We start from the raw sequence: 15,838 nt of genomic DNA on the forward strand, positions 1-15,838 counted from the left end.
CATTAGAACCATCCTAAGATGAAACCGGTCCATCTGATACGGAGCACAACCAAGACCAGAAGGTACAGACAAGCTGCATGAATACACAGCCCACGTCTCCATATCATTCATTAGGTTACATTGGCGTCCCAGCCCTAGCTTACTCCTAGGACCATACGAGGGGGGCCCCACAATAACCAGCTAAAGGAGGAAGGAAAAAGCCCAAGTTGGGGTTGTGAATGAGTCATCCCAGTAGGCAGTACAAGCTGAAAATGGAGGGTGGCTATAGTCTTGAAAAGCAGTGGTGAAGGGAAATCTCTGCAGTGCTCCCATAATAAGTGCAGAGCATTTATTTGAGATGCTCAAATAAATTTTTTTTATATTCGTTTTTTTAAGAAAGAGAGAGAGAGAGAGCGCGCGCACACACACATACACACGTTTGAACGGGGGAGAGGCAGAGAGGGAGAGAGAGAGAAAGAGAGAATCCCAAAGAGGCTCCATGCTGTCAGTGTGGAGCTGGATGCAGGGCTGGACATGGAGCTCAAACTCAAGAATCGTGAGATCATGAGCTGAGCCAAAATCAAGAGTGGGACAGTTAAGGTACTGAACCACCCCGGGGTCCCTTTGGTGGAGGGCTATGATAAGGGCTAGTTGTGGCCTTGCAACCAACTGCAGTGACAGGGGCCTGAGTTTCCTGGTGGGGGGACGACACATATTTTGGAACAATGTTGGGAGTGTCTGACCACAGCAAACCCCTCTGGGCATAAGGTTCCTCTTAAGAATGTAACAGATACCACACCTACCCTCCCTGGGGTTTCCCTCAGGAATTTGACAAAAAGACCTGACTAAAAATAAGTAGACCAAAGAGGTATGACCCACAAGGAATGATATGGCCATAGGCCACCCCTCATACAATGGAAACGAGCCAATCAGGAACGGACAACCCAGCACCTAGAGTTGTCAAGCCAATAAGGGTAAAACCTGAGAAGACACAAGAGGGGAGGGAAAGGGAGGGGGGCGACCAGAACCTTATAAAACAAGGACCCTTGCCTATAGTCCTGGGCATTCACTTTCGAATGTCTCCTCTGTGCAAAGAGAGCTTTCACACTCTTCTTACTGTCTAATCTGATACTCTAATAAACTTCTGCCGGCTGCTCATTTGTGTCCATCTCTTCATTCTCTGAAGCGGCGAGACAATGATTCCCGGGTATTGAGGTAAAACAAAATCCTGCAACATTTCACTCCTGCTCCCCATCGGGCTGGCAAACTTTGTCAGATCCGTATCATTGTCTGACAGCTGCCATAGCCCTAGTCTACGCCTTCCCTTGACTTTCTCCAGTGTTGCACCCCAGGGAATCGTCTGAACATCTCAACTCCTTATCAGGGGAATGCAACCTGTGACAGCACAAATTTCAAAATTTCCCCAAATGTCTGCCTCTTCCCTTCCCACTTTCCCTTATAATTGTTTTTCATGGATTTGAATTGAGAATTTTAGACCTCTATTCCCAACATTTTAGCCAGACTGTACTCTTCCTCCTCCATTCTCCTATATACCCATCGCAGCATTTAGCCACCGATTCCCTTATGTTTTAATATTTTTTTTCATGTCTTCTCAAATACAAGCTTCTTGGGGGCAGGGACCAGTTTTAGTTTTTTGTTTTTTAACTTTTGCATGTTCAGAGCGACTAACTAATGTAAGGGTCACATGGAAAATGCTATGTTGAATTTGACAATGAAAACCCTGTCCTGGGAACCTGTTAGAACACAAATAAGGCCAAGTGGATCGAAGACAATTATGGAAGTGATAGGTAGAGGGAACAAGCCAGATGATCCTGTGTAGGCCCCATGTTTGGCTGCCTTTTATGCCAAAGAACTCTACTCCTGAGAGACATAGTTCATCCACCATGAATTACCAAACTGAGAATTTCTGTTGATCATTTGAAGAATGCCCCCCTCTCAAAAATAAATATTAAAAAAAAATTTTTTTTTAATGTATAGGATTCAGTTGTAAACTTAAATTCTTCAAAACGGGGGTGCCTACGTGGCTCAGAGGAGCATGTGATTTTGATCTCGGGTCATGAGGTCTATCCCCACCTTGGTTGTAGAGATTACATACATACATACACACAAGTTTTAAAAGAAGAAGAAAGAGTGTGAGTAGGGGAAGGGCAGAGAGAGAGGGAGACACAGAATCCAAAGCAGGGCTTTGGGCAAATCCAGGGCCGTCAGCAGAGCCCGACACAGGGCTCAAACTCGCAAACTGGGAGATCATGACCTGAGCCGAAGTCGGATGCTTCACCGACTGAGCCACCCAGGTGCCCATGAATTCTATAAATTTTTTAAAAAAGGTTTATTTCCTATCTGATCAATGACCCCCCTTTTTTTTTAACTTGGGAGTGTTGGATGGAAAACCTTTTTCTTCTTCCAACTTGGATAGGGTTGGATATGGTGGTTGGGGGTCTGCAAATTAACTGACAATAGACAGATTAACAGGGGGAAAGACAAGGTTTATTTTCACATTGGGAGGTGGGGGGAGCTCCCAGTAATGGAAAAGTCCTGGAATAGCTGAAGTTTATCTATCTCAATTTAACAAAAGAGTTTATTTAGAGCTTCAATGGGAGAATAAGGAAGGTTCTATTGGGCTTTCTGATGCTAATGGATGGGCAGTCTGTCTTCCCTGGGCGGCTGAATTAGCAGGAAGCTCCCTTGGAAGGGGGTTAATGGCAGCTGTATCTGAAGGAGGCTCTGCTTTGAGATTGAGAATTTCAGGCAAAAATTCCTTCTGCATCTTCTGTAGCCCGAATGTTTTCACTTTAAGACAATCTTTATACCGACTCTGGGGGTCCAAGAGGGTCTCCACAAGGGATAAGGCCTTGTCCAAACGCACAAAGAGAGGAACCCATCTGAAATTTCGGGATATGTCTAAGCATGCCTCTCTGTGACCACTTGCCCTTGAGAATTAAGTGGTACCTGGGACACCCCAGTTACCGATCACAGGCAGGCAAAACAGTGGCAAGAAGGGGGGGGGGGGTTGTTCAAAAAGCTCTTGCGAAGACGAAAAAGAGCGAGAGCAATAATCGCTGTTCTTTAAGAGGGCATGGTGTTGGGGGAGAAAGTGCACATCGGTCCTGGCCAGGTGGACCACGATCTGGGGCGTGGGGCCAGATCTGGAGAACCTCGGGTACATCCAGGTTCCAGCTTAATGGTTGTGTCTACTCAAGTTACTTACTTCCTGAAGTACAGAATTAGGATAATAGCATCTAATCCTTGGAGTTGTTGAGAAGATTCACCAAGAGCGGAGGCCGGGCACCCAGCTTTGGGCGAGCGCTCGCTAGGGTCGGTTCTTTTCCCGGAATGGGTGGGGTGGAGAACAGAGAACTCCTCCAGGGGGCTCCTAAGACTCGCGTCATTCGCCACTCGGGCTGGCTTATAAAAAACTCCACCGGGGCCCCAGATCATTTTTAGTTTCAATTCTTTCGGAAGAAGCCTCGCTGTGCCCAGCTGGGGAACGTCACCCTGGTGGAGCCAAGAACCCAGCGAAGGGGTCCGGCGGTTGCGGAAGTCGCCGGCAGACCCGCACGCGCCGTTCGCTTTCTTTCCCTTCGGCTGCCGTCGCGGTTCACTTTCAGTCCGGCACGGGGATCGGGTCGGGGAGTTCCGGCCTCCCGACCCAGGGCCGAGCGGGAAAACGAAACCGCTGGGCTCAGCTAACGGCGGCGAGGAGCGCGCGCTCGCTGGTCCCGGGCGCGCCCAGCGCAGCACCGCCCGCTCCCGCCCCCGCCCCCGGGGCTCCTATAAGTTTCGATTCTCCCCGGAGCAGCGTCCCGCGCCGCGGCCGGCCAGCGCAGCGCGCCATGGCGGACCCGGAGGTGTGCTGCTTCATCACCAAAATCCTGTGCGCCCACGGGGGCCGCATGGCCCTGGACGCGCTGCTCGAAAAGATCGCGCTCACCGAGGCGCAGCTCCGCGAAGTGCTGGAGGCGGCTGGGCCCGACCGATTCGTGTTGCTGGAGACCGGCGACAGGGCCAGGGTCACCGGCTTCGTAGTGGCCACCACCCGAGCCCGGGTCTGCCGTCGCAAGTACTGCCAGAGACCGTGCGAAGACCTGCACCTCTGCAAACTCAACCTGCTGGGCCGGTGCCGCTATTCGCAGTCGGAGAGGTGAGTGCACGGAGAAGGGGCGGCTTCCCCAGGCCCGGGTCTGGGAGCACCGTCGGGGGCCCGCTGCTCCGCGACGGGCGCGGGCGTCGTACCCCACCGCCTCTGCCTCCGGCGTCCCGCCTCTCTGCTCCCCTGGGAGAGCCCCTGCCCCGCCCGTGCTTCTGCTGGTGGCGGTTCTCCTCCGTCCAGCGCCTCCAGATCGTTTCTGGAATTTGGCCAACCCGATATCGCTCCGGGGAAGACTGCGGGGATACAGTATTTTGGGGCGAGCCTGGGTCTAGAACTTTTGGAGGCAGGTTTGAGAACGAAGGAAAACGCCCCCACTGTCTGGAATCTTGAGTCTTTCCCTCGGCGCTGTCTTCCTCCCTAGGCGTGTTGAACCGTCCGCAGCGGGATCCGTCTCCACCGCAGCGAGCTGGCCCTTTCGCTTGGGCGTCCATTCCTTGCCGCCTCCGCGCCCCTCATTATCACTTTTCTGATCTCCGAACCTAGTACGCACCGCCTGCCCTGAAAGGGCCTCCTCAAGGTTGCTCGATGTTGCAGTGTCCTCTCCCAGTGCTCCTGCCCCAACGTCTTCCTGATGGCCCAAACTGGTGACCGCCCATTCATGGGACCACTTTGAAATAGTGCGGCTTTTCCCTCAGGCAGCTGCTTCTGGGTTTCCCCTTGTTCGTTTTTTTGGCCTCCTAAATCTAGTGTGCCCCGAATTTGGGTTAAGCCTTTTGACCTGTCTTCCCAGTGTCTCCTTAAGAGAGCTCACTCCCTAGGGTTCAGCTGTCACATATCCAAAGATGGCTCCCATTTGTACACGGGCTGACCCTGCCTTCCTGCTTCATCTGGGTTCTTCCTCTCATCTGTACCTGAATATGCTGCCAATCAGTCACTCTCCTCTTCTTTCCTCCAGGAAAGAACTCCCTCTTCACCTTTCTCAATACCTTAATCACCAAGCCTTTCTCTTGGTCCCCTTCCTGCCCAGTTCCGTCCCATCCCACTTCTTGTTGAACGTCTGTTCAATTAGTGAACGATTGTCTCCGACCATAGTCTTTCTCCCGGTGTTTTGTCTCCCTGTGCACTTATGCTCAATTTTTCTTGATGTAGTAGTACTTTTCACCCTTGGCTCCTTCTTAAAAACTTTTAAGTGATGTCTTGGTGTGCAAAATGGTGGCCATCAATCTTTTGATCTTGTGATTTTTAGGAAAAAGTTTTAGATTACTAACCCCCAATATATGTGTTGTAAAAGCATACGAAATACAGGTGTTTTAAATGGATGAGGTCAATGAGATAGTTTTTTTTCTTTTAAAGTTTGTTTGGGACAAAATGGTAAACAATTTAAAAAAGTGCTGAATGTGCTCCGTTATTAAAAAAAAAAATTATTGAATATGTTGTGAGACACCAATTTGAAAGTATGTTTTTAAGTTGGAGGTACATCATAAATGAGTGTAGAGGGAGTCCTCCTAAGTCACAGTAACCCAGGAAATCTGGGAGGAGGAAAGGAGGGTGGAGGGTAGAAGATAGAAAGGGATAGAATGTTCTAGCACTCTACTGAATAACACGGAGTTGTAAGGCCTCGTTACCTTTTTATTTTATTTTATTTATTTTTGGTTCTTTCCTGTTCTGTTACTAAAAAGTCTTCAATTAGCATTGGCTTTTAGTTTTAAATACGTATTTCTCTTTTAATTGATTACTCTGGATATTTTCAAAATATACTAGAGAATAGTATACAAAATATACTAGAGAATAGTGAACTGCCATGTGCCCATCATTTCAATTCAGCAGTCTTCACAATATGGCCAATCTTATTTCATTTATTTCCCCCTCTCCATCCCTGTCCCCGGCTCCAACATGTTATGTGTTTGGTAAATTCTTTAGTATCTCTAAAGGATAAGGACTCTATTTTATTCACATAACCTCAGTACAACAATTATAATTTTTTACAGTTACAATTTTAATATACTTTAATATCCAGTTGGCATTCAAATTTCCCTGATTATCTTATAATAGGACTTGAATCTTCAGGAAAAAACCTATAAAGACATAATCCATAATTGTTTAAAAATGTTGCATATCCAGTATGTTTAGAAACTTTCAATTTTTTTTTAACGTTTGTTTATTTTTGAGACAGAGTGAGACAGAGCGTGAACGGGGGAGGGTCAGAGAGAGAGGGAGACACAGAATATGAAACAGGCTCCAGGCTCTGAGCGGTCAGCACAGAGCCCATCGCGGGGCTCGAACTCACGGACCGTGAGATCATGACCTGAGCCGAAGTCGGACGCTTAACCGACTGAGCCACCCAGGCGCCCCATAGAAACTTTCAATTTCTTACACACAATATGTTTAAAACCTTTAGTGTTTTTTTTTTAAGGAACTTTAGATTTTTGTTTTATGAATATTATTCTGGTATTTGTGTGGGGTGTGTGTGTGTGTGTGTGTGGTTTGAAACATCAAAACCATTTTAAACCATAAGTTTAAACTTATTAGTGAAGTGATGAATTTTTACTTTATTGGTAAAGTATTGGTCTAGTTTATTTATTGGTCTAGTTGTATTTTTTATTTCCTTTTTCATCACTTTTGAATAGGAGAATTACAAATTTTTAATCCATTAAAGTGCATTGTGTCTTCATAATAGGGCTCTTGGGAGTATTTTTTTTTTTTTTTTTGACTCAAAACCTCGAAAATGTTTTTTCCCGAAGTATGTTTTTTTTTTATATATTTAAAAAAATTTTTTTTTAACCTTTTTTAATTTATTTTTGAGACAGAGAGAGACAGAGCATGAACGGGGGAGGGGCAGAGAGAGAGGGAGATACAGAATCGGAAGCAGGCTCCAGGCTCTGAGCCATCAGCCCAGAGCCCGACGCGGGGCTCGAACTCACGGACCGTGAGATCGTGACCTGAGCTGAAGTCGGACGTTTAACCGACTGAGCCACCCAGGCGCCCCTCCCCAAGTATGTTTTAAAACTATTCCCCCTTCTTAGAAAATTAATAAAATCATCTAAAACTTGACATGTGGAAGTCTAAAGGATTTTCCTTGTGGATTACAGGTTAATGGGATCTGTTGACCAATTGATACTCATATTGAACTTAACCATTACCTTTCTCTGCCTGAGGGCAGTTTGCATTTTGCTGGACTTAGTAAATTTCCTTTATATTTCCTTATATAAAAATTCTTTTATATTCATGGATAGGATTTCTCCTATCTATCTTGCAGTTCTAGTCTTTCTCTTATATTGCTTTTAGCAGTACATGTTAGTCAACAAGGGCTTGCTTCACTGTTGGGTGTTTATTTGTTTTGGTGCATCAGTTTAGATATTTCTATTTTGCTTTACTGAAATACATGCCCACACGTGGAGTTCTAATCCCAGGTCTGTCGCAAACAATAACTACCATTCATTGAACAAATAGCTATCAAGTATTATGATAAGCACTTTGGAGATGGTATCCAAGAGAGTCTTTACTATAGCTCTCGAGATAGGTGTTATAAATCCCATCTTAATATAAAGAAACTCAGGCCCAGACCTCTTCAGAAATTTACCGAAGGTCGCATAGCAGGTAGCTGGCAGTTACTGTGGAATCCAGATCACTGCATGGTTTCTTAACTAGCCACTTGTGTTGTGAAGTAGCCGTATGAAGTACGACCTTTCATTAATTCAAGTTTTTTTGTTTTTTGTTTTTCAAGCATGACTGTTTAACTGTGTAAAGCAGGCTGCCTGAGCGTTTTCAACTAGCTTTGTGGTTTTTTGCCAATGTGGGTGTTTCCTCTGGGCTCTTTCCTGTTTGTATGCCTTTCCCGTTTGGTTAATTGTAACTTTGGGTGGGGTGGGTAGATGGGAAGAGGTTTAATTGACTATTTAATAAGTTGAAAAAAAACCGCCCAAATTGCAAAGAATAATGTGACGAGCATCAGAGTATGTATATACTCTCAATATGTAATATAACAAAAGTTCTATAAAAGAAAGTACTATATAATAAGATTACAACTCATCTCTCAGAATAAATATTTACGTTTTTTCATTTTTGCTTATCTTTTAAAGGAAAATAAAAACCATAACAAGCCTAAAACTACTTTCTATTTCCTAGTCTCATTCCCTCCAGTCTTCAGAAGCAACATCAGTTAGGATTATGGTGTGTGTTCTGCCCCCCCATGCTTTTATAATTTCCTCCCACATACATTTGTGTGTGTGTGTGTGTGTGTATGTGTGTGTGTACATATATATATATGTACACACACACATACACACGCACAAAATGTAGTGTTGTTTTGTATTTTTTTTTAAGATTTTATTTTATTTATTAAATTTTTTTAATGTTTATTTTTGTAGGAGAGAGACAGCGTGAGCGGGGGAGGGGCAGAGAGAGAGGGAGACACAAGAATCTGAAGCAGGCTCCAGGCTCTGGGCTGTCAGCACAAAGCCTGATGGGGGCTCCAACTCACGGGCCATGAGATCATGACCTGAGCTGAAGTCAGACACTTAACCAACTGAGCTACCTAGGTGCCCCTAAAGATTTTATTTTTAAGTAATCTCTATACCCAACATGGGACTCGAACTTACAACTCCAAGATAGGTTGACTGAGTTAGCCCAGTGCCCCATGTTTTATGTATTTAGAATTTTTACTCTGTGTTACTTTTTTGGGGATCTATTCATGTTGATACATAAGGATCCAATTTATTCATTTTAACAGCTGTATAGTATTTCATATGATTTATAGCACAGTTCAGTGCCTACTGCTCCAATAATGGGCATCTGGGATATTTCCAATTTTTTTTTTTGCTGTAACAAACCATGCTGTCAAGAATATACATGTCTCTGGTGCTTTTCCAGAGTGGGTCATTACGAAGTGGAATTGCTGTGTTGAGTGTTGAATGGTTGCAGTTTCAACTTTTCTAGATTCTGACAAATATTTTCATGTTTGAGAGTCCCAGTGTCCCCATCTTATGGCCAGCTGGCACTTCGTATTATCAGACTGTTTACATTTATGCCAATTAAAAGGGCATAAATTGTTTACTTTTAAAGTAATTTTCTCTCTGAAGTTTTTATTATGTGGTATTTGAGTCTTATGAAAATATATAAAGCATACAATGAGTTACCTGTGTACCCATGAATCAACTTCAGAAATACAAAACTGCTGTTATCCCTCCCCCCGAATTCTCTTTCTTGATCATCTCCCCCATCTTATACGTGATAACTAGAGATAAATAAACTGTTCTTTTTTCCTCCTCAGCTTTATGGAGGTAGCATGGACTAATAAACATTGTTTATATTTAAGGTATTACAATGTGGTATTTTGTTTTTGTTTTTGTTTTTTTTAAGTAATTTGTATACCCAAGTGAGGCTTGAACTCCTGACCCCAAGATCGAGTCTGAGCTAGCTAGGCACCCCACCATGTGATATTTTGATATATGTATACATTATGAAATAATTCCCCTCAGTCAAGCTAATTAAGCTATCTATCTCCTCATCAATTTTCCCTCTTTTTTTTTTTTTTTTTTTTTTTTAATGATGAAAACACTTCTGATCAACTTTCTTAGCAAATTTTGAGAATACATTCTTGTTATCTACAGGCACCATGGTGTCCCTTAGAGCTCCAGAATTTGTTCATCTTATAACTGAAAATTTGTATCCTTTGACCGGGATCCCCTTACCAACCCCACTCCCCACTCCAGTCCCTGGCAACCACCATTTGACCTTGTGTGGGTGTGACCTTTTAGATTCTACGTATAAGAGATCATACAGTTGTTTGTGTTTGGCTTATTTCACTTAGCATACTGTCTTTTAGGTTTATCCATGTGGGATTTCCTTCTTTTGAATCATGCATATTCCTTGGCATGTCTGTATATCTGTGTCCGCATCCGTGTGCCACATTTTCTTTGTCCATTCGTCGGTTGATGGACATTTAAGTTGTTTCCGTATCTTGGCTACTGTGAATAATGCTACACTGAACATGGTAGTGCCGGTATCTCTTTGAGATACTGATTTCATTTTTGGGAGGATATGTATCGAGAAGAGGTAGTTCAATTTTTAGCTTTTTGAGGAGTCTCTGTACTTTCTGTAGTGGCTGTACCAATTTGCAATCACACTGATACAGGTCTGCGTTTGGTTTTTATTTTTTCCACACATTTACTGTTTTTTAAATATATGTGTGCATTTCTTTTTTTGAATTAAAAACTTATTTTAGAGAGAGAGAGTGAGAGCGAGTAGGGGAGAGGGGCGTGGAGCCCAATGTGGGGCTCGATCCCACAACCGTGAGATGATGACCAGAGCTGAAATGGAAGAGCCGGATACTCAGCCGACTGAGCCACCCAGGCGCCTCTAGTGTGTCTTTCTAAGCAATATTTCGTATCGTTTTGCCTGGTTTCAAGCCTATAAATGATATCAGTACTAGGTGTGCAAATACTGGATTTAATTTGCTTTTGTGTGCACAACATGATGATTCTGAGACTCACCCCTAATGTACAGAGCCCTGTTTATGTTTCTGTACCGTCTGGAGACCTGGACAAGATGGACTTCTGCCCTGGGGCCTCTGCTTTACAACCCTAGTTCTGGCCCTCTTTTAATTGTGCCCCTACTCACTCTTTGAGGAGGCCATGAGGCCATCTAGAACCTCTAGTCCCCACTTTCATTCTAGACCATGCTCTGGGTTTCTGGGACCCTGGAATTCCCGAACCCACAGCCACAGCCTGGATGGCTTCTTCCCCAGGTCTTCCTACATGCGGCTGGCATGTCTGTTGCCTCCGTATGATGGCTCCAGCAGTGTGGGACACAGCCGGGGGTGAGAAGAGAGAAGTGGTAGGCCAGAGTTGCAAGCCAGGGCCAACTGTCTTCATCCTCCTCTATCCTATTCTATCTATATATATCCTGTATATCCCTTCTATATCCATTCTTCTATATCCTTCTATATCCACCAGAGAACTTGGTGGAGTCTGAGAATTCTCCGTTCGAACTTGGCTTTCCAGCTCATTATGAAAGTATGTTATTGAGACAGGAAGGTGGAACGTATTTTATCGAACCACTTCGGAGCTTGATTGTTTACTTTTCAACATTTGGGCACTTGCTGCATGGACCTCCATTTTGCCCCGAGTCCCCTGCTTTAGTGCTTTCAAATGCAGAGCTTTCTTTTGTAGGAAATGTGTGTACTTTATATGTCAATGTTTTCTTAGTATCAAAATATAGATTGTCTTTGATTTTTTGCTGTTACAAACCCTGATGCGTTGAATTTTATGAGATGTCTCTCCATGTGTACCAAGAGTTCCCTAGATGTCTAGTAGTAGAACTTCCACGTTTATCTTTAGTTCTATGAGATGGTACCAACTTGTCTTCCGAGTGTGTATACAAGGTTTTACTACCACTGGGAGAACATGAGCATTCCCTTGCTTCATATCCTCGCCGTTTGACAATCATCAGCCTTTTTTTGCGGGGCGGGGAACAGATAAAGAGGTACAATAGCTTTTATTGCTTTGCCAGGCAAAGGAGGAGGCAGCAGGCTATGGCCTTCAAAAACCTGCAAGCCTGGCTGGAGGAGACATCGTCAGCCTTTTAAAATTTGTGCCAATACAAGTAATGTGAAATCTTACCTCATCGTGGCTTTAACTCATTACATATTTCTGGGTCTCCAGCCGCTCTAAGACCTAATGCTCAAGTTTACGTTTCCCTTCCTTGGCGCCTAATCCTTAGCAGTTGCTTCTTATTTCCATCTTTCATTTTTCTTTTGCATTTTATTGGTCTTATTTTTTGCTTGTAATGGTCTTTATTTATTTTTTTACCATTTTCAAGTGTTACAGTTCACACTTACCTTGATGAGCACTGAGTAATGTTAGAATCGCTGAACCACTGTAACATCCACCTGAAACGAATATAACGCTGTGTATTAACTATGCTGGAATTAAAATTAAAAAAAAGAATGACCTTCAAACTGGGGGAAAAAAGCATACAGTTCAATGGCAATAAGTACATTCATGATGTTGTACACCCATTACGGCTATCTAGTTCCAGAACATTTTCCTCACCCCAAACAGGAACCCTATACCCATCTGTAGTCACCCTGTCTTCCCCTCTCCCCGGCCCCCGGCAACCTCTAATCTGTCTCTGTGGATTTGCCTGTTCTGGATATTTCTTACAAATGGAATCCTATGGTATTTGTCCCACTGTGTCTGGCTTCTTTCACTTAGCACAATGTTTGTTTCAAAGGTTTGCCTTTTACTTTTGCATGTTACCTGTCATATGTGTGGCGTATTTACCGAGGAGTCTTTCTGGAAGTTCCTTCTGTTACCAGTTGTCCTCAGTCCGTGGAGTCTCGCGGTTAGGCTGATGGCCATAGAGACTGCTGTTTTCTGTGACATCAGGGCCCAGAGGGGTGTGGGGCCCGTAGGAATCATTTGGGAATTTGTATCCTCTTTTCACATTTGTTTCATGTTTATTTTCATTTGGCCGAATCTGACTTTCGATTTCTGCAGCTTTCTGCAGAAATTCAGCTAAGAAACATAACGACATCATAGGCGGCCCTATGAATCTTGGTAAAATGTTGAATAAGTGACAGAGAAGTAACTGATAACAATAGATTTTCTACTTTTTACATAGTATAGAGATAGCAGCATTAAATGGTGAAACTAAATACAGATTTGTTTTCCTCCCATAAAAGGGTTCTCATTTGCTTACTGGTCCTGACCATATTTACCTCCAAACGGGTATCTCTGATCTCTACCTAAAGGCTACTCTGCAATTGGCAAGGCTCCAGGGTGGGGGTGGAAAAGGAGTGAAGGAATCCAGAAGGACCTAGGATTTCAGGCCCAGGGAGAAATCATTTCAAACAAGCGGGAACAGAGGAGCTGGACTCAGGTTTCGAGGAGAGAATGGAGACCCGTTTCACTGTCTTTTGGGCTCTGCCACACTTCAGAAAGATTTTCATCCATTTCAGACCAACTGTGAGCATCAGGTTAACAAGTCACCTAGGGGAGTAATTTCCAAACATTTTTTTTTTAATTTTTTTTTTTTTTAACGTTGTATTTATTTTTGAGACAGAGAGACAGAGCATGAACGGAGGAGGGGCAGAGAGAGAGGGAGACACAGAATCGGAAGCAGGCTCCAGGCTCTGAGCCATCAGCCTAGAGCCCGACGCGGGGCTCGAACTCACGGACTGCGAGATCGTGACCTGAGCCGAAGTCGGCCGCCCAACCGACTGAGCCATCCAGGCGCCCCTCCAAACATTTTGATTCCTGACTCCTGTCAATAGAGAACATTTTGAGCATGGACTCCTATTATAAATATATTTACTTAAAAAATCACATAACTAACGTGTAACTTCGTAGTTTGTATATTAAATATTTACTCACTTTTTTATCTTTTTAAAAAAATATTTTTTTGGGGGGTGGGCGGGGCAGAGAGAATGAGAGAGAGAATCCCAAGAGGCCCTGCCCTGTCAGCTTGGAGCCCGGTGCAGGGCTTGATCTCACAAAATATGAGATCATGACCTGAGCGGAATCGGACACTTAACCAACCGAGCCACCCATGTGCCCCTCACTTTTTTATCTTTTAAAAGAACTTTAAAATCAACTTTATTGAGGTGTGATTCACATACAGTAAAATGCACCCATTTAAAGTATCCAGGTTGCGCGGCGCCTGGGTGGCTCAGTCGGTTGAGCGTCCGACTTCCGGCTCAGGTCATGATCTCACGGTTGGTGAGTTTGAGTTTCATGAACCCCGCGTCGGGCTCTGTGCTGACAGCTTGGAGCCTGGAACCTGCTTCGGATTCTGTGTCTCCCAATCTTTCTCTCTCTCTCTCTCTCTCTCTCTCTCTCTCTCTCTCTGTCCCTCCCCTGCTCATACTCTGTCTCTCTCTCCCCAAAATAAATAAAAACATTAAAAAAAAAGTATCCAGGGTGCAGTCTTGATAAACGGATACATACCCATGTAACCCTCGCCACGATCAAGGTGTAGAAAATTTCTATTAGGCCTAAGGCTATCTTGTGCACCTTCTGAGTTAACCGGTCCATCTTCCCTTACTCCTCCACATCTTATAGCCCAGGCAATATTTTTTTTTACTTTTTTAGGTAAGAAATACATGTAAAGAGTTGTAACATTTTTTTCCTGTACCCTGAGTTTATCAGCCTTGGGTAGCCCCTGGTGGATAGTAGGTACCCAGCTTTGGAGCAGTACTTCTCAGACTTTGATATGTATCTGAATCACTTGGGGAGGGCTTACGAAAATGCAGATTTCCCTGTCACACATCAGACATTCTGGTTCAGAGGGGTGGGCTGGGCCCGGGGATCTGCATTTTCCCCATCATCCTACAGATTGTTTTGCAGGGGTCCGTGAACCACACTTTCAGAAACAGCACCGATCTGCTTCCTGGTAGATTGCAAAAACGAGGTTTCATGTGGCTTCAGCATTTGAGGGCATAAAAGAGAAATGAGATGGATTCTTTAGCGCAGGCTGAACACAAGTTGAAAAAAGTATTGCTTTTCTCCGGGGTTAGGGCGACCCATCTGTTACTTTTCTGTGATAGAACCACAAGACCTACAGGAAGCCTGGGGCATTCTTGCCCCCTCCATCAGCATATATTTATGGAGCACATGCTTTGTGTGGCAAAGAGTAGGCTATTCTAGAGGCTTCTGCCCCTTCCTCTCTCGCGAAAGGAACCCTCAAACCACCGTTAAATAGTGTATTACTTTTTCCCTCTAGTTTAACATCCGTCTTAATTTCCAAAGGGATTTATGTTGGGAAGTATGGCAGGGGAAGAAGTAGAAGGGGTATGTGTGAGGAGAGGAGTCTTGTGGGTCACTTTCTCTAATTGTGAACATTCTGGTGACACCACCACCACCTCTCAACGCTTTACCCTTCCTATGCTTTTTCTCAGCCCTGATGTGGACTTAGGGTGATGGGTCCCAACCTTTGCAGTACATTGGAATCACTTGAGGAATCTTTAAAAAAAATACTGATGCCCAGGGCGCCTGGGTGGCTGAGTCGTGAAGCATCTGACTTCGGCTCAGGTCATGATCTCACTGTTCCGTGAGCTCGTGTCCCACTTCAGGTGAGCCCTGTCTCTCTCTCTCTCTCTCTCTCCCTCCCCCTTCTTCTCTCCCTCCCTTTCTCCCTCTCTGCCCCTCGCTCACTTGCGCCCTCTGTCTCAAAAAAAAAAAAAATACAGATGCCCTGCTCCTACCCCTGCACATCCTGATTTAATCGGTATGGAGTATGGCTTGGGCACTGGCATTTATTAGAAGTCACTAGGCGATTCTAATAGGCAGTGCTAAGGGTGCTGGAGTCTGGGGCATTGTCTGCAATAACAGAGAGACGATTTGGGGGTGCCTCACCCTTGGTACAATAGACTACACCCAGATCCTCAGCACCCTCCCCAACCCCTCCCATCCTCTGTGGGCACCCATCCTCCTATCACCCTCCGCTGCCCAGAGTCTTGCAGCCAACCAGGTGCATTCCTGTCCCCAGGCTGAGGCCTGCAGCTGGTACCCCTTGAGCTCACCCTGTGGCAGCAGTCAGTTGACCTTCTCTTCTTTGCACCTTGTGTGTTCCGGGTAGTACAGTTGTGGTTAAAGCCGGTTCTTGTCTTCAGCTCCATGCTTTCTCTTCCCCCACACCGTCCCTTATCCTGTTCCTGCGCTTTCTATTCGTCTGCTCTGATTCTCCCCCGCCATTTTACTTGGGCTTCCAGATTCACTGAGCCATCCCTACCTCTAGTCACATGGCAAC

At 44.7% G+C, this 15,838-nt stretch overlaps 1 protein-coding gene across 2 annotated transcripts in view; it reads left to right on the forward strand.

Annotated features, from left to right (window-relative positions):
- Positions 1–3,826: 3,826 nt before the first annotated feature.
- The window catches only part of ZC3HAV1 (zinc finger CCCH-type containing, antiviral 1), a 62,621-nt gene continuing 50,609 nt past the window's right edge, over positions 3,827–15,838 (forward strand). For both annotated transcript variants that reach the window (XM_058724134.1, XM_058724135.1), the window contains exon 1: positions 3,827–4,141. In XM_058724134.1, the coding sequence (XP_058580117.1) occupies positions 3,834–4,141 (308 nt within the window). In that variant the 5' untranslated portion in view covers positions 3,827–3,833. The remainder of the gene's footprint in view (positions 4,142–15,838) is intronic.

The sequence above is a fragment of the Neofelis nebulosa genome, chromosome 4 (assembly GCF_028018385.1).
Source record: "Neofelis nebulosa isolate mNeoNeb1 chromosome 4, mNeoNeb1.pri, whole genome shotgun sequence".
Taxonomy (NCBI): domain Eukaryota; kingdom Metazoa; phylum Chordata; class Mammalia; order Carnivora; family Felidae; genus Neofelis; species Neofelis nebulosa.